This window comes from Centroberyx affinis, unplaced genomic scaffold (genome assembly GCF_046629955.1).
Source record: "Centroberyx affinis isolate AG114_WGS23_722 - 3 ecotype Tasmania unplaced genomic scaffold, CSIRO-AGI_Caff_v1 ptg003935l_1, whole genome shotgun sequence".
NCBI lineage: Eukaryota > Metazoa > Chordata > Actinopteri > Beryciformes > Berycidae > Centroberyx > Centroberyx affinis.
The window spans coordinates 16,191-35,708 of NW_027281764.1; the positions used below are offsets into that span (position 1 = coordinate 16,191).

At 43.6% G+C, this 19,518-nt stretch overlaps 1 protein-coding gene across 1 annotated transcript in view; it reads left to right on the forward strand.

Annotated features, from left to right (window-relative positions):
* Positions 1 to 9,107: 9,107 nt before the first annotated feature.
* Positions 9,108 to 19,518, forward strand: part of LOC139663158 (voltage-dependent calcium channel subunit alpha-2/delta-1-like) — an 89,069-nt gene continuing 78,658 nt past the window's right edge. The window contains 1 exon segment of the mRNA XM_071541721.1: positions 9,108 to 9,275. Coding sequence (XP_071397822.1) covers positions 9,187 to 9,275 — 89 coding nt within the window. The 5' untranslated portion in view covers positions 9,108 to 9,186.

The following is a 19,518-nucleotide window of genomic DNA, read 5'->3' on the forward strand; positions in this document are numbered from 1 at the left end:
AGTGTCACTATTGGCATTAGTATTAGAGTTATTGTTATTATTAGTATTAGCATTAGTGTTAGTGTTAACAGATTAGTGTTAGTATTAGTATTAGCATTAGTGTTAGTATTAGTATTAATGTTAGCATTAGTCTTAATATTAGTGTTAGAATGACTTTTAGTAGTATCAGTCTTAGTGATAGTAATATTCAGCTTGTTGGAGAGTCATTGTAGATCTGGATTAAGCTAGTTCTTTGTTGATGTTATTATGTTAGGGCAGAGCCATCCCAGACTAACACTGTGACCTTATACTGGACTTAGACAGGCTCTGGGCTCTATCAAAATGACTTTAAGGCTGCCTGGCTGTCTGCTTATCTGCCCCTTCTGGCTCCTGCACTCTCTCTCCCTATGTCTCTCTCTCTCTCTGTTTCTGCCTCTCTCTCTGTCTTCACCGGTGATAAGCCGCATGTACCAAACCATTAGACACGGTAACACAATTACAGAGAGACCTGTTAGATAAAGAGAAGGAGAGTGGGAACCATCTGGACCTTGATTTAATGACCAGGCCTTTTTTCCTGCCGGGCTAAATTTGTTCTGATCCTCCAAATTGGAAAGGTCCAGCTGTCAGATACAAAGGGACACGCTGTCACTAACCGGTGACTAATGTCAATGTCATGATGTCAGATGAACCCAATGTCTGGGAACATGACTATGTATGAATGTGCCAGACAGCCTGGCAAATGGCAAAGGAAAAAGCCATGGAGCGTGCAGTATTCGGACAGACAGAAAGGCAGGATGGATAAATATATCGTTATAGGTATCAAGGACATTTGGTAACAGAGACAAAAGGTTACGACATTGACCAGAGCCGCCTGTTACTGTATGTGGCGGTTTACTACTGTACATTACCCATGATGCATTTCCACAGCACAGGAGATCATTGATGTATCTGGTTGGAGCAGAGTCATCATCCACTGCATTAAGGATTCATATTGACAACAAAAAAAGCAAAAAGTTCATTTCGTGGGAAGGAAAGAAGGGTGTATGAGGGAAAGAATTTGAATGGGGCCACTGCGGTAGTCAAGCTGGGACCCTTCATGTCCCATCACCTCGGATCCGCCCTGAAACCAGCTCCCCATCACTGGACGGCTGGGTCACCCTAAGGCCCTCCTTTGCCTGGCCGTAACTTCTCCTCCTGACAGAATAGCTTCCGCTAATAGTAATGTGATCAGTCAGTGCACATAGGGGACTGAGGCTGCCCCTGTCCTGAGTGAGACATCATATCACACACACTCGCCATCACTTCCCTTTCACTGAGTCAACAAGGCGTAACCATGCCGACCGTCGCCGCGGAGGAGCCTGCGGCGCAAAGGACACAGATGTGTTTTTTGTGGTGACCTCCAAAAGCTCTGTGTGTCCTTCGAGATGATGATCATTCAAAGACGAAGATGGGGACGTCCGACAGCGACTGCAAGAAGAGAAAATAAACATGTAGGCTTGACTTTCATAACATGCAAGACTAAACACTTGAAAAGGCCAAAAATGTTCTCAATGAAGGATTCAATTATATATGCAACCATTTCCTCAAAAACTCCATAAACTGCATCCAACTAAATGGCTTTGCCATCTTCATACATGGCCTAGTGACTCAAGCCTGGTCACTTTCTCTTTCTTCATATCCCCAAAACAGTCAGATCTGACAGTGAACAATGTGTCGGTGTCAGCTTGTGTGAAGATGAAACCCATGTCCCATCATCTTTGCCTAGACAGGATCGCGTGGGGGAGATGCCGATTAAACTTTAAACTTGGAAATCATTTGTTGCCAGGGTAACGCACTCGCCTAGAAGAATTAATAAATGAATTGTTCTTGGCAGCCTGTGGGGGGAAAAAAACATAATGCATGATTTTTGCATGAATGCAGTTTCTTGAATTTCCCTCTTTAGTGAAGGCTCAGCAGTATGTACATCAATTTGTTTGTTTTGAAACGTACTGAGAAATATGAAAGGATGTGACAGCGACATGTTTAATGTTTAGCGTTTCAAACCGTTTTGACAGACTTCATCTTATTGTATCATGTCAAGTTGCATGTTCTCTCTGAATGCTTAGAATCTGCATTGCATCATGTCAGCATTTCCAAAACTAGCCAAAATGAACACAAATACGATTACAAATTCAGGAGTAGGCTAACTGAAAACACTCTGCGTCTTCTTTACTGAACTATAAAGTGTAATTTGATGTGAAAAAAGGCCGTGGGTGCATTTCCATCCTGAAATGATTCAAAAGTCATTTGAATAAAATGCAAAAGGGCTTTTGCCCCGCAAATGTGTTTTAATGAGCTGTTACATATTTGGGAAATTAAACCTTATTATGAAGCACTGGTTCTTCCACTCTGCTCTGGAGTTGAAGATAAGAGCTTGGGAGAGCTGGTTGAGACTGTTTATTAATAACTTGATGGGTGATGCTAACAGTGCCAAGGATAGGGTTTAATTCCCTAAAGTTACAACCAGTGAGGACGCATCCACTTATGGTTTTGTAAGGTGGTCCAGAGGAGAAGTCATGCATGTATGAAACTGAAAATAATGGCTATTTCAAATGAAAGATAGATAACAAGACAGAAAGATAGACAGACATGCACACACCTCCCTCTTGAAACTGTTGCCCAAGTTAGAAGCACTTAGGCCACATCCCAACACTTTCCTTATGGCTCCTCACCCTTGTCTTTCTCCCTTCTTCTTAAAAGCATGACCATTAATAGTGCAAAATTGGTAGTGCAAAGGGAAGGACACAAAAAATACAAGGGAACAAGCATTTGTGGGACAAGAACTAATATCTTCCACACACAAACCCAGCTTCTTCATCTTTTTTCCTCAGCAGTTTAATTCCTCCTATTCTCTTTTTGTGTTTTCTCTGCACTGAATCTTGCTCTCTCCTGTTTTGTGCTCTCTCTGCGCAGCGCCCAGCGTGGCAATACCAGGGAAGTGTGCTCGCTTGTTGGGAAAACAACAGGCTTCTGGCTCGGTCGTGAGGAGTCGGCGTGGAGACGGCGAGGTGGTTGCTAGGCGACGGCTGCCGGGCGATTCCCAGGACAGGTGGGTGGGGTCGGGGAGCTGGTGAGAGAGGCCACACCTGCTGCCTGCCACACACACACACAGGCATACACACTCCTCGCTCACTTAGAAACACAACCTATACATCACCCTCTGTGTTTCTCCCTTTCTCTCCCTGTCTCTTTCTCTCTCTCTCTCTCACTCGCTCACGCTCTCGGTTTTGCCTCTCGCTCTTTTACTGCTCTCTTTCCAGAGACGTGACCTCAGGCAAACTGTCTTTTTGCTCAACAGGTTACAATAAAAACACACTGAGCCACAGAACCTGAACCTTACTTTACTTAAACCTTTATTGTTCCTCATGGGAAAATTTGGTTTGCAAGACAGGATTTAAAATAACACAATAAAACACAATAGATCAGACAACATCAGTCAAAAACACTACAAAATGAGGTTAGAGAAGTGCAAATAGGCTTAATCTAAGATGCCCAATAAGGCATTTTTGGCTGGACTGCAACAGCCGGACCAGCCCTATAAACGCAAATGTCTGTCACTGACTGACTGAGTGATGAAGTTACACCATTGGTCGGCCGTGGCACGTCGCACATCATAGGATCACAGAGCCAGAAATTTAAGTTTTGTTTTCTCCGACATTTTGTTTCTCCGCTGAGTTCGGCAGCCCGTTTCTCCGTTTCTCCCACACAGTAAGCAGGTTGACCAATATCATGCATGTAAGTTGAAGCTAACTGAAGCTAACTGAAGCTAGTAGAATCTATACAATTATATCATATCGCCATTTATTTCGATGCATATGCGCGAGCTCAGTCCCTCTGTTCTGTCGGCGGAGAGAAAGACACAGACAAGCATGGAGGTTTCGGTGCGCCAAGGGCTTACTGCCGACGCTTCCCGGAGTTTCCCGGGGGCACGGTTCCGGCCAGTGCCGATAGCTGGGCGCCGATTTGGTCCGGCGAATGGCGTTTTCAGCACCGATGGGTACCAGGGCGACCGAGGCTTGGATCGGGAGGATCAATGCGGGCCGTGGGCACAGTGGAGAGGACAGCGGCAGAGAGAGGAGATGGGACTCGCTGGAACGGAGATCAATATGGATGTATGGACTATTATTCTGTATATTAACAGTCTACAGTGGAGTTAGTTACACCATTGGTTGGCCGTGGCACGTGGCACACCCATACACGGTCCAGCCATATACTAGGTTTTGACCTAGTCTTGTTCAGTCAAGGATTAGACTAGCATCAACATGTGTGACTGTAGCAAATTGTGTACTCCATCCAATTGTAGCCTAATCAACCAGTTGGTTTAGATTGGCTGAATATTTCTGTTGCCATGTGAAAACCAATTTCAGTAATTTTTCAATTGAAGCAATACATCTTCCTCTATGTGTTGAGAAAACTCCACCATCCTTGGTCTTATGAAACTCTTTCCAACCCCATTGAATAAACTGGAAATTGCATGGTGGTCAACCTAAAAATAAGGCTGTTCCCTTAAACTCCTGAAAAGGCTGAAAAGACATTTTGTAGATGCAAGGTTTTCACTCGACAGTGACCATATAGTGACTGACACAGGTGTCATCAGTGTTGCGTATGACCAGGTCAGGCACTGCTGAATGTGTCATTTGGGGGCATGTGCAGGTCACAAACTTATAATAGCAGTGCATGTGCATGTTGCAGGATTTGAAGGCAGTCTAGCCTTTTATGCCTTTTCAGTGTACTGTGGTACAAACATTTCTCAGTAAACATTCAGTCAAAACAAAACTGTGTGCCACTAATCTGATCACTTATGTGAATTGGATGTCTTTAGTTAAACTGAATTTACTGTTATTGAGAGAGGCTTTGGTAATGCAACCTAATCCCTCTGAAAATCCCTTGTAATCCTGTTTAAGTGAGTGTTGCATTTACTTCCCTGGTTTCAAAGACAGAAGCAGCATGAGGGATTGGCGCAGGATTATTGTACGTGGCGAAATGGCACATAGCACGGCTCATTTTTCCAGAAAATGTCTTCAGAAATGATAATCAGAGCGAAGCGCGCTGGTGGCATGTTGTCATTTATGAGTCATTTCCTAACTGAGGTGTGTTTATTTGTGCGTTCACATATGTCTGTGTATTGTTTGATGTTATAGCGATCATTGCTGCCATTGGGCCCATTATACAACGTGTGTGCTCCTATGCCTTCACTCTTTTCTTCTTATACTCAGATGATGGTGTGTGCTTCTGGAAAAAATAAAAAGTTCTACTGTGTGTGTGTGTTGTGCTGTGTGTGAATTAGGTCTGTAAGCTGTAGCGACTTCCAACCCTCTCTCCTCTTCCTCTCTCTGTCTATGTCACACACTCTCCTAACCTCCTGCCCCGCCTCTCCACTGTTGCTCTGTAAATACACTCGACTCCCCCAGCTCCGAGCCCTGCCTGGCAAGAGGTCTCTGAGGAACAGCTTTTATATGAGTTCCAGTGAAACCTGATATTTGCTGAGTGGGGGGAACACGCCGGCTATTTGCACAGTAAATCTATTTGTGTGATTCGTATAATAGTAGGTGAGCAACACTTGGCCTGCTGGTTTGTCTGCCACGGCCCTCTATGGCAAACACAGTGAATGCACACACACACACGCAAGCACACACACACACACACACACACACACACTGATCTCTCTCTATGCCACAGCCCTCTATGGCTAATTAAAATGCACAAACATAAGACACTTTCTCTCTCTCTCTCTCTCTCTCTCTCTCTCTCTCTATCTATCTCTATCTCTCTCTCACACACACACACACACACACACACACACACACACACACCCAAACTCAACTCAGAAATAATAACTTTGGGGTTCCATTATAAGTCAAGAGTTATGAGGAAATTATTCAGAGATTAGCTTGGTATCTGACAGGAGGCTTTGGAAAGAAACTCATTAGAAAGTACAGTATATTCTTCTGGTATTTACCTTGCTGATTTTCCTAGCGAGGGGAAATGTCACTTCATATTAAGTTTGCCTCAGCCCTTGGAGCAAATGGAATTCATTATCACTCTTCTGCATAAGCGGATGCACTGCGATGTGGCAATTTAAATGAGGGTTTATTATGATATACATAATATAACAGAGAAAGAGTATTAGATGGGATTGATGTGTTCCTCTTAAACATTTGCTGAATCTGACATGGACAGCAGTCACTTTGAGGGCCTGAAAACACTTTCGGCTTTCAACGGCAGATCTGACTGGATGGAAGTGGAGCTGTCAGGTGCTTATCTGCTTTGTAACCTGGGCACTTAGTCTGCACTTAGCAATCCCACCTGGCCGGTGTTGTATCCTACTTATGAGGGATGCAGAGGAGGGGGAACCCATCAAAACTCAGCTCATCTACCTTTTGATTTGCAGAATGGAGTTCACCTTTATAGGCTGACAGAAATCTTTAGGAGGCAAATGTATAGCTTACATCATAGTAATAAGTATCCAACTGATGTAAGTTATAAAGAACGGGTCTTTTAAGGAAAATTGCATAATTGATTTTTCTTCATATTGGTGGTTGTTTGCCTTATGATAAACACAAACTGGAGGTCATAGTTCACCTCTTTATCACTGCTGCTAATCCACATGAAACAGACTTTCTCAGGCTGATTTGGGAGACTCCCCATTTCCCCGATTAAAACGTATTAAGAAAGAACTGGTATTATATCATTTAGCCGATTGGCCAGTTGTGGACAGTGGAGGGTGGGGTGGGGTGTGTGTTGGGGGGTGTTGAGTGGTGGCCAGGCGTTGTCCCTGCTTTGCCCAGTGCTTAATAAGACACCCATGGGAGCGCCTTAGATGGACAGAGAGCCATGCGTAATTGTCGCTCTCCACCGGTGGGTCGGGCGGGTGGAGAGGGGGCCCGGAAACGCATCTGTGCGTCAGGGACACACACTCACACTGCAAAAAGTGTCAGTTTTAGCAAGTCATTTAAAATACGCTGCAAAAAGTGTCAATCTTAAGTCATTTAGACTCATATTCAGTCTTAAAATCGTTTTTTCTTAGAACAAATGAAAAAGTCTGGGCTGAGTTAAGTCAATGCAGTTGTTCTGACAGGAAGTTTCCAGAAACATGTCTTGAAACTCTGTCTTGATATCTTGAAACAAGGCAAAATTGCATTTAAAGGATAAGGCCGGTGTTTTTAATGCACTTCTTACCGTCAACAAATCCTATGAAAATAACAAAATCAGCAATGAATTTGATTTGGCAACAAGTCTCGTCCATGTAGCCAGTGCCCAATAAAGCCATGTCCCAGCAGCCATAGAACTCCATTGTATTAAAACAAGACTAGGTCAAAACCTAGTATATGGCTGGACCGTGTATGGGTGTGCCACGTGCCACGGCCGACCAATGGTGTAACTAACTCTGCTGTAGACTGTTAATATACAGAATAATAGTCCATACATCCATACTGATCTCCGTTCCAGCAAGTCCCGTCTCCTCTCTTCGCCACTGTCCTCTCCACCGCACCCACGGCCCGCATTGATCCTCCTGATCCAAGCCCCGGTCGCTCTGGTACCCATCGGTGCCGAAAACGCCGAAATCTTGGCCGGATCACCGGGAACAAATCGCCGCCCAGCTATCGGCACTGGCCGGAACCGTGCCCCCGGGAAACTCCAGGAAGCGTCGGCAGTAAGACCTCAGCGCACCGAAACCTCCATGCTTGTCTGTGTCTTTCTCTCCGCCGACAGAACAGAGGGCTGTCAGGTGGACTGAGCTTGCACATCGAAATAAACGGCGATATGATATAATTGTATAGATTCTACTAGCTTCAGTTAGCTTCAGTTAGCTTCAGCTTACATGCATGATATTGGTCAGCCTGCTTACTGTGTGGGAGAAACGGAGAAACGGGCTCCCGATCTCAGCGGAGAAACAAAATGTCGGAGAAAATGAAACTTAAATTCCTGGCTCTGTGATCCTATGATGTGCCACGTGCCATGGCCGACCAATGGTGTAACTTCATCACTCAGTCAGTCAGTGACAGACATTTGCGTTTATAGGGCTGGCCCGGCTGTTGCGGTCCAGCCAAAAACTATTAAAAACACGTCAAAGAGCCATGCTGTTGCTCTGGGCAGCATAGTTCATCATCGCGATGCACCGGGCCAGCCGACTTGTTCCTCAAACAACTTAATAAGCCGGCTGTAAACACGTTTGCAATCTCAGGAAAGTAGTTCCATAGCACCGAAAATAGTCCCCGGCGTAATGAAGAATTTGTTCCCATTTGAATTTGATTTAAACTATGTCTTTGTGAGCTGTATTTCAAGGTTTTTAGCTTGCAATTGGAGCCAGTGACTTCTGGGTTGACGGCTAAAAACAGTATGCGGGAAGTCAGAAAGTAATGGGAGTAGAGCAAACGCATTGTTGATTTTTTTATTTTCATAGGATTTGTTGACGGTAAGCAATGCATTAAAAAACACCAGCGTTTATCCTTTAAGGAAAAAACTTAAACAAGTGTGAAATTGAAAATTGCAGTGTGCTTATCTCACCCACTTTGTCAGATTTTTTCAAATTTGCTTTAATAAAAATAAACCTGAAACAAGTGATAAAAGTGCATTGAAAACTGAAGTGAGGTTATCTCACCCACTTTGTCAGATTTTTTCAAATTTGATTTAATAAAAATAAAATAAACCTGAAACAAGTGATAAAAGTGCATTGAAAACTGAAGTGAGGTTATCTCACCCACTTTGCCAGATTTTATTTTTTTGTCAAATTTGCTTTAAGAAAAACAAGATTAAGAATCACGACTGGACTAAATGACTGGTGAAGTCATTTTTTGCAGTGTACAGAGAGGCACTCATGCTCTGCCGGCCAAGCTGGGGAGACGCGCCCTCCCCTTTTCTCCCTTTATTTTTTGACCGTGGATCTCTTCTCGCATCGCAGCTTGAGACCCTCACACGCACTCACACTCACACACCCATACGCACACACACACTCTGAACCAAAAAAGACGCACTCCTAAACTCACCGGTGGGGGGGACATAGGCACCAGATGAGATTTGTTTCCAAACGCGCACCGATGGCGGTGTGAGGGGGTTTGGCTGAAAAATACGCACGGCGCTCCTGTGGATTTGTGGACCTTTTGTGCATCTTCTCCCTCTCTGGATCCGGCTTGGTATTGAGATTCTGGGGGTAAAATAAACAAAGCTATGGATATCTACACTTCCTCAATCAGTCTACTTTTACTCCTGTCAACCATTTCGTCCGAGTCGACTGGACAATTCCCATCAGCGCTCTTGTGAGTACAGCTCCAAAACAGCCTGTTGGCTTTTCAAACTCATGGATAATACACCATAGAAATTATAGCCTGGCATTTCTGTCCTACCCTCGCTTTATCTTCTATACTTCATTACAGTTTTATGTTCCAAAGACAAGATTTATTTTCTATCCATGTCTTCCAGTGTTAGCCGAAACGAGTCCCTGTGGTAACACTATGGTAATACCAGGAGATGAAAAATAGTGTAAAGTACGATACGGTCACCATAAACTCACTATTGAATCCCTATATGAATATTATAGAGATCTTTGGCCAGGTGGGTTATTTCTACGTACTATTAAATTGTTTACAATGCATATTTTCCTCTCACAAAATCTGATTGCCCAGTTCCAAGTGAAGTCTTATGGCAGTCACTCAGTCCTGAATTTGCATTAAACTGTCGTAACTCTTCAGTAAATTATGTGCAGAATTGCAGGACGTGGGACGCATTTTGCCTGGAGCTTCGTAGCAGCGGCACAAAGGAAGAGGCATATTGCATTAGAGTTTACATTTGTCCATTTGTTGACAACCAACAGCTGTGTGACATGTGGCTTTCATGAATCATTCCGGGAGGGAGTGTGGTTTGAGTCTCTTTAAGCAGCGGGTCCCAAACTTTTTCACGTTCTCGACCTCCACATAGAGGCACATTAGACCACCGTCCCCCATTTGAATTGCTTTGTTGATGAGTATTATTATTTTTTTTTACAGCGCTGGACAACTGTTTATGCTGTAGTTGGGGAGATAGTGTGGGGAGTGCAACCTCTGATCAGAACAGTCATTCCTGTAACACTCTCTCACACATCTTCAAATGAAATAATGAAATTCAACTACCCGTTTGGCTGGAGACCCCTGTAGGACCCCTGTGATCACTGCTTTAAAACACTCAAACTCCCTCCTATATTGGTAGACCTGGCCAGAAGAGAGATTTCACAGCAGTTTTAGTGCATGTCTGCCACAGAATATGATACTTTCGTCTGGTGGTTTGGATGCTTTTGCAGATATTGGCGTGCTTGGTATTTCAGGTGCTTACAACTGTTTAGAGAATATGTAATAAACCATCAGCATATTTATTGGTGTGTTTTCTATTCCACCTATCTTGTCAACATAAAATCAGGTCAGCTATGGGGAACATCAGTTCAGTAACGACTTGATACTCTAAGCTATTCAATGGAAAGGTCCTACTAACCTTGCCTCCAACTTTGGCCTGAAAACTCTCCTATTTGGCTCACCTGTCAGCCTGAGGGTGGTAACTTGTATATTATGAAGCTCCATGATAAAGTAGAGATATAACTGGCTGTGCTCTAAATTTGAATCCCACCCTCTACAGTTGCACAGTAAATAGATGTGACAGATGATATGGCCTTGGCTACAGAGTACAGTTCCTAAATTAAACAACATATGTAGGCCTGTGTAAGCTTATGCCTGCCTGTTTATTTACCATGCTATACCTCGCACCTATTCAACAGGTTTAGGATGTTCCAGATGGTTCTAGGAGCGGCAGGACTCCAGGGTTTGGTTTTGAACGCAGCCCAAGGACGGTCCCCTAGAGAGGTGGTGAGCCATGATGGCACTCAGCCTAATGGCCAAGTACAATGATGTCAGACTAGCAAAGTGGCCTGCCCACTCCATATATTTCATGGGCACTAAGTGGATTGATCTGTGGGTTGTGTACATGAGATTCACACAGGCTTGCTAAGCTGTAGACCCAATTTCACTGACAGTTGATTTCAAAATTTTTTGAAAGGGTATTGAGTGAAGTTGACAATCTGGCAGCAGCAACAATGTTGAAATTCTCAACAAAATTGGCAGGAGCTCTTGGTTTGAATTAAGAAGACTTCATTTAGTATAACTGAAGATGCCAAAATGCAACTAGAAAACACTCAATCATCCCAGGCATCGATTTCCTCCAAGTCAGTGATATATTAGCTATCAGTAATAATGGCGATGTCTTGTACATTTTTGCTTTATTGATCTAGCTACGGAGGCATGGCTCAGTGTGCACTTAGGCAAAATGTATCTGAAATTTTGTGTTGCAAAATTTCCTCTCATTCCCTTTGTTCCCTTTGTTTAGCTGCAGCAGTGGCCAGTCTTAGCAAATGTAATTGTACTCTTGCTAAGTGTGGTGACAGTGATATTGAGTGACAGGCCTCACTTTGACTCCTCACGGTGAAAGTCACAGAGAGAAGCAGAGAAACAAGACGGACAGGGATGGAGAGACTGAGCCAGTGTGTTTTCCTCCAGGAAATTCACAAACATGAATAAGCAAGGTCTTGTCCGACTCTAGACACGCTCAGTCTTAAAACCAGTTTGATTTCTTTCTTTCTTTCTTTCTTTCTTTCTTTCTTTCTTTCTTTCTTTCTTTCTTTCTTTCTTTCTTTCTTTCTTTCTCCTCCCTCCGTCTCTCTGGCTGGAAGTGTGACTGTATCTCATGGCTCCAGCTCTAACCTCACACGCCAGCGGCTGTCTGCTTCAGATGTTCTGTTCTCTAACTGTCGTCTTCCCTCTCTTTCTCTCAGCCCCTCCCTCCATCCATCCCTTCTCTCTCTCTCTCTCTCTCTCTCGTCGCTCTCCCTTTCTCTCCTCTCTTGTTCATTCCCTGTCCATCTTCTTCCCGTCCAACTCCCTCTGTCTCACTCTCTCGCTCTCTCTCCTCTCTCTCCTCTTCTCAGTCGCTTGGAGGCAGATGATTAACATCATCGCATCTGAAATGCAAAGTCTGATGTCACATATTGCGCCCCAGAGATCTTGGCGCCAGCTAGCGCTCCGAGAGAGCGGGGGAGATGGAAGAGGAAAAGGAGAGAGAGATGGAGAGAGAAGGAGAAAATATGTATTTGCCTTGTCGCCCTAATCCAGACTACTTGGCCTTCTTGATTCCATATGTCTAATATATGTAGACTTTGCTTTGGGCACAGTGTGTGGCACATGGGTATCATATTGCTATTGCACTCTTGATAGGAATGACAGCTGAATGAAATCTTCTTGTAAGTGTCTGCTACATGTGATGTTAGTACAAGACAAGTCTGAACATAGGATCAAAGCTAGATCAGTTTGCCTGCTGCTTGAAGACTATTATATTTCCAGTTGATTGATAAATATCAAAGGCGTGGCACATTTGTCATTCCTCATTATGGTGCTGTATTGTTATAAACATTCAAAGTTGTGTATTATAACAATCAGTCACTTCAATTCTTACAGTTAAAATATCATATCAATGAGCTGCCAGATTTACAGCCACTAAATTGACTATGCAACATCAATGATCATGTGCAGGCTGCTCTCAGTCAGCAGTCTGTCCCTGGTTGATGAGCATGACAAGCTTTCATCTAAATAATGGGTTCGCAGCCGGAACCACAAGAGATGTCCAAAGCTTTGTGTCACTATTTGCCAATCCTTTGTGCAGAATCCGGTCATCCAATCCAAATTACAGACTTGATCATATGCTTGTTTTTGGCGTTCGCTTTAGTCACTGAGAGACGTGCTTTGTTTCTCTCTTTGCTCTCCATCCTCCTTCTCTCCCATTTCCACAGTTTCTGTCACCCTCCTCTCTGTTTCTCCCACTCTCGCTTGCTTTTTTTTTTAAAGGCTAACTAGATTTCATGCTCAACCAGCTAAAGAGCTATGCTTTTCGTGTTCCCGGCCCTGTCTCTGGCGATCAGTGGGCATAATGTGAGGAGGCACTCCATCTGCACAGAGAGCAACACGGGCAGCTATGAGGCAAGGAACCTATAGAGATACAGTATGTACAGTAGGCTCTCTGCAATGAGGGACTGGAGAGGCTTTGTGGGTCTGAGCGAAAGCAAGACCCAAACTAAGAGGAAAAAAAGACAACATTCAGTAAACTTAAAGCAAAATGAAAAATAAAAAAGTGGAATGGTTAGCACAACATAGAACTGTGTTCAGAAACCAGTCTTGTAGAATGGAATTGTTTGAACACTGTAAAAAATATCTTCTCAAGTGAAAAAATCTGCCATTGAGGGCAATACGTTTTCACTTCTTTCCAATGGAAATCAACTTGCTTTGAGAATTTTCTTGAATCAAGTGTCATTTTCTTGATATGACTTAATGATCTGCCTTATTCTGTCTTGTGTCTTGTGTCTTGATCTTTATACTTGTTTCTAGAAAAACCCTGAAAATGTGAAACTGCAATGGAGACTTATCTCACCCTATTGGGAGAATTTTTCATTTGTTTAAAAAAAAAAAAAGAGTTTTTAAGACTAAATGGCTTGTTAAGATGGATGTTTTTTGCAGTGAAGCCTGACAGAGCTTGGTGATGAATATGAGACCTAGTGACACTCAGAATGCAAAGGTCATGTCAGTTCCCACATGAGGCCACCCATATGCATCTTATTCCCAAGTTGACTGTCAGAGGATGCATCATGACTAAACTGTTTTAACACAGAGGATTTCAGAAGACTGGAGTTTATGACATTGGACAGTTCAGTCATATAATAAATTGTAACAACAAAAAACTCTCCCCCGAAGCTAAACGATAATCAAGACTTTAATCTGTAATGAGACAAATAATGGAGCAGTGATTTAAACACTGGTCTTGTGTGACTCATAGAATAGATGTTCGTGCTTTTACACCCAAATTTGCTTTTTGTCATGGTGGTGCTAAAAGATATGAACCAGAAAATGTGCCCATATCCCTGGAAAATCACCCCAGCTACAGTCACAGCATCCAACACATTGTTCTCCCATTTTTTTTGTCAATGGAAAAGCCTCCAGGCCTTGTGTTTTGATTAAATCATAAATTAGAATCTTGGAATCTAGCGTCTTTAGTTGCTTTGGGACTTAAAGCAGAAATATAGAGTGGTCTCATCTAAGATCATAGGACACTAATGTATATGAAATGAGATTTTCCCCTATTCTTTTATTCCAGCGTCAAATATAACTGAGATTTACTGTATGACATGATAATATGGGTTTGAAGAGGGTGAGTCAAGAGTAACGAGCAGATGGATATGGATACGGTCAGAGTTATCTAGGGTTTCCTTGTGCTGTGATTGACACCTCCTCGCCATGAGGGAGCTGGTGCTAGCAGGTATATTTCAGGAGGCATGCTCTCACCAAGAGTCAAGCAGCTGGCGGGCTATATCTGTTACACACACACACACATACACACACACACACGTAGGGTGCAAGGTCTGTGCCTGAGGCTAATGTTCGCGGTCTCGCCTCGCGCTTTATTTTCTTTCATCCTCTCTCGTTATTTTTCTCTTGCGTTTCCCTCATGCCTTTCCCTCTCTCACTCACTCATTCTTCCCCTCTCTCTCTCTCTCTCTCTCTCTCTCTCTCTGTCTTTTCTCTGTCCCTCTCCCCCACTCACTCCCCTTTTGCCCCCCTCTTAACCCTGGCTATATTTAGGCAAGCCCTTGTCTTTGGGGGAAGGAGGGGGGTTGAGTGTCCTGACTCAGACTCAGGTTAGGATACAGGACAGAGGGGTATATAGAGTGGTGGTGGGTTGTTGTCTAGGATATCGTTGCTGTTCCCCCCTCTTCCCATAAATCTCCCCCACACTCCTCCACTGAAGGTTTGGGGACCGCTGGTTTACGCGTGGCCTCCGCATGTTGCTTTAGTGTCTCGTCCCGGGTTCCTTTAAGGGAGAATTATATTTCCCTCCGCTCTGTGTATGTAAAGGGAAAGCTGGGAAGTTAGGAAGCAACGCTGCTGCTGCTGTATTGCTTCCCCATAATCCTTTGCCACATGGAAATTCCCAGGAATTTTCCATTGCACCGTTGCCTGGGCAACCTTGGGAATAGTTTACAGCTGTTTGGACAGGAGCCCTGTCCAGTGCAGGAAGCACATCTGTATATTGTACAGGATCTAAGGATATTAAGTATGGGAAGTGTAGTTTTATAATCCAAACATGACTCTCACTCAGTAGAATAAATTGGGAGAAAAAGACTGTGAGGCTGAACATTGTCCAAGTAAACTTGATCGTCAAATCCTGTGGTTCACCTTGACTGTTGCCACGTCAAAACCTTGAAACTCCAGTTTTAGTAATTTTAATGTTTTAACTTTGAATTGAAGGATTACCTGGTTTTCTATGGTTTGAGAAAATTCTACAACCCTCAGGCTCATAAAAGCCTTTCAAAACCCATTGGATAAACTTGAAAATGCATGGTTCTCTAGCTATAAACAAGGCATATCTTAAAAGATACATGTAAGCTTCTTTCATCTGACAGCAAAGATATGGAGTATTTCACTTGAAAATACTGCACAGATTTGGAGAATGAAATAGTTCATTCATCAATAATTAAAAAAATAATATAGATTGCTCTTTTCATAAACGTCATTGTCAAACCCTATGGTTTGCCTTCACTTACATACAGAGGATTTCATTTCAAAATGTTATATCCATTTGAAGAAAGTTAATTAATCCATATGTTACAAATACTGATGATGACTCCCACGAAAACAGTACTATTTTGTAAAGAAAATCCTGTAGGTAGCTAATAACTTGGACAGTGTTCCATAATGTATTGCATGCCAGCAATCATTTTGCATAAAAGTGGTCAAAATCTCATTTTGGAATGAAAGTTTTCATATAGAGACCTGGAATTGTGTTTTGGGGCTCAATAGGCCGGTTATCCTGATCGCACACTAGAGCCGTTAAGTGCTTAAAATATCCAGTGAGACGCCATAACGGTATCTGATGTGTAATATTTTGAGAGCGACGTGGAGAGAAGTGGACCCAGGATGGCCTGTGATGGCTTCTCTTGAGCCTGATAATGGAGCCGTATTGCAGCGTAAGTGCTGTTACTGGCAGTGTTCAGACTACAGTGGACAGCGTACTCAGTACAGCACTAACAGTAGTCTGCTTGTGTAGGCGTCTAGATTGACGCTAATTGGACATTTTGGCCAAGGGGCTAATTCCTCTATTTATACCGCATCGTCCGAGGATCGTGTGTGTGTGTGTGTACGTAGCGAGGCAGAAGGGTGGGGTGGATGTATGGATGGATGGATAGAGACTTTGCTCAGAGAGTGTGAAGGTGACGGGGATGTTGAAGTTTAGTCATTTGAACAGAGCTCAAAGTGACGCGGAGCAGAGAGGAAGAGAGCTGGAGGGCTGAGGGTGGAACACGGTGAAGGAGAGAGAGATGAAATACACTGAAGATAGAGGGAGTTTAAAAGACTAAAGGAGGGAAAAGGAGAGATATCTTCTGCGCACTTGTAATTCGCAAGGGGAAACCTTACTCTGCACACACACACACAGACCCCCATGTCTCCATAGAAGCATTTGTATGTCAGAGATCGTAGGTTTAATTCATTTTTGACTATGATATGAACTGCTTTTACACCAATAACCTGGACTTGGCCTAAAACTCAGTACATACATACATCAGTAATGTGTATGAGGCTTTGCTGTGACGTTGTATGAATATGTATGTGTTGCTTACAGTACGCCCTAGTTTGGTTCAGTTGCTGTTGCCGTTCTGTGGTCTGGTATTGTGCTGGAATCTCTCCAGCAGGTGAGATTGCTCCGCGGTGAGTTCACACACTTGCAGGTGTCACAACAATTCTGTTTCCTTGCATTTAATGTGTCCAGACACCTGCGGGGAGAGGTGATACAATGGGAGCTGTTACTTCTGTCAGGACGTATATGCCGTTTGACTGGGAAGGTGTGGACGAGGCAGACTAGGTGCTAGGGGGACAGGGAGTCAATCCCAGCTAGCCGCGGCCCAGAGTGTGAGGTCAAATGTGGGCAAGGGTAGGAGGAGAGGCTGGCCCCCGGGCTTCTGAGGCAGCTTCATGTTGCCAGTGGACAGATTGTACAGTACAATGCCCAGGCCTCCAAATGGTCCGGGCTGGCTTTGTTCATCTACATCCCTTGGATTGGAAGTGAAGGTGAATGAATATGATGCCTTCATTGCATAGGGAAATTCTCTTTGCTCTTGGGCCCCCTCCACAGGGAATTCTATTAGAATTTCAGTCTTTTTTAATTTTATTGCCTTCACTTTGAGGGAAGAGTCACTAAAATACCTGGGTGTAAAATGGCAACCAAATGAAAGGTTCTGTTCCCTATCTCTTCCCACTTAAAAATGTAACCTTCCAGCATGAAGAGCATCCCACTGACTAATGCTCCATATACCATCCTGCCAAACAAAGGAAACAAATCAAGAGCAGTATGAGGGCTAACTCAGAAAGCAATGCTGAAATTGTTAATTTTCTTCCAAGTCAGCTTTTAGTTTTTATATTCTAACAGTCTATGGTATAGTTTCGAAGTTTATCTGAGCATAACAAGTCAATGTGTGGCTGCTTTTCTTTGACTGTAAACTCACCTGTAAAATCAATCCCAATGGAAACAGCTTCCGTAACCCACACCTGCTCTCTTGGTGTAATATTGCCCACCACCCCTTCACCTGATAATAGTCTCATGCAGTGTCCAGTCAGCTCTTCCACAGCTGTGATAGACCCTAACATAAGTGCTTGATGGAGCGCAGCAAACACTGTTGCCAAAGGTTTCACTTAAACAAGGCTCTTCAGATCGAGGCAGGGGGCCGTGTTAAAATGCTCTGACTTACTAAGAGGAAAATGATAGAAGAGAGGGAGCAACATCAATAATGTCTTGCCGTGGAAGATAATGAGGCCGCGAGACATTTACAAAGCCTGCAATTATGGTGTTATTGACCTCGATAAAGGAGAGGATATCATCACTTCTGTGCTCCATGCTTGTACTTGTGAGAGGAGAGAGAGGGGAGGAGGACAAACGGGACGAGGGAAGGGAATTTCTAACATTTGTAATAGCTTAGTTCATGTAGACGTAATAAATATGAATGGCTTTTTATCATTTGTAATCCCTGGTAAGATATGAAAAGTTATATAAAATACAAAGGAAAACATCAAATTCATCCTAGACGTACTGTACATTATACACTACAAAGAATAGCCAACAGATGCCATGGAGAGTCAGAACCATGGAGAGTCAGAAGAGGAAGGAAAGAGGGAATGGAGAAGAAATAAAAAGGAAAGAATTGGCTGAGAGGGAAAGAAGGAACCAAGCAATGGAGAAAATGAGAAATAAATTGAAGAGTAGATAATGCATTTATACAAGACTGACAAAATGAGTACAAAGGCAGATTGAGAGGCAGGAATGTTCTGTCAGGCTGGCTGCTTATTAGATGCCTTACTCCACAGTTAGAGCTCTTATTAGCTATTCCCCAGTGGCTCAATTACATCCAAGCTGCCATCCTCAAACATCCCCATCTTTCTGTGCATCTCCTCTGCTTCCCGTAATGGCGTCAGCCTTGTCTCTCTCTAAGAACAGATTATAAACCAAATTACTACTATTAGAGGAGGATTTGAGGGCTTTCAACTGTCTCCTGGCGCTGAAAACCACGACTCCACGGCAGAAAAAAAAAGGATTCCCGTGAGAGAGCGTGCGCTGTCAGATGCTTCTGTGCTTCCTCCCCGACGGTTTCGGCGGTATTAAGAGATCAAATGTGGATACGCAGACTGAGTTCTGAGTATCAAAACACGGGGATGTTTACAAGACGAGAGTGCGCTGAAGTGGAAACTCAGAGATTGGATATTGAGCCCTAGATTCATTTGGCTGGTTGCGCCCAGGCATGTCTGGCCTCTGAGCCGGCGCGAGGCAGACTTTTGGGTGATTCAGTCAGACTGATGTAGCGTTCGGTGTTGTCGGATCGATATGCCGCAGCTTTCCGTCGACCGGGGGTGTTTGCATGGTGTCAGGTTTATCCCTCGCTAAAAACAGAGGGAAACACAAAAGGAACAGAGTGGTTATAAAGCTAATAACACTGTGGGTGGACTTGAAAAACTCTGCTGCTGAGTGACAATGTAGGCAAGGTCACTGTGGGAGAAGAACTGCTGGCATAGGTGTGCTTCTGTCACTGCCTCTGTTGATCAAGGATATGGCATATATGAAATTAGAATATTAATATCGTCATGTTGTGTTCTCAAGAGTGTGAGCTGCAGTCGAAGCAGTGAGATTTGCAGTAGCTGTTGCCTATTAACCAACGAGATATGGAAAGCGTCACATACTGCTTCTTATACCATGAGTTCTAGCCTAAAGCATCAGCATCCAGTCTACAGGGTGTTTCAGGTTCCCTCACTGCTTACTTTATAGAAAGGACACAGAGACAAGTTGGGTGCGAAAGTAGAGACAGGACTCTGCTGAAAAGGCTTGAAGGTATATTTTCACTAGCTTCTTCCCATGAACTCCATCTGGGAGCCATCTAAAGTTGGATTACAAACTCTT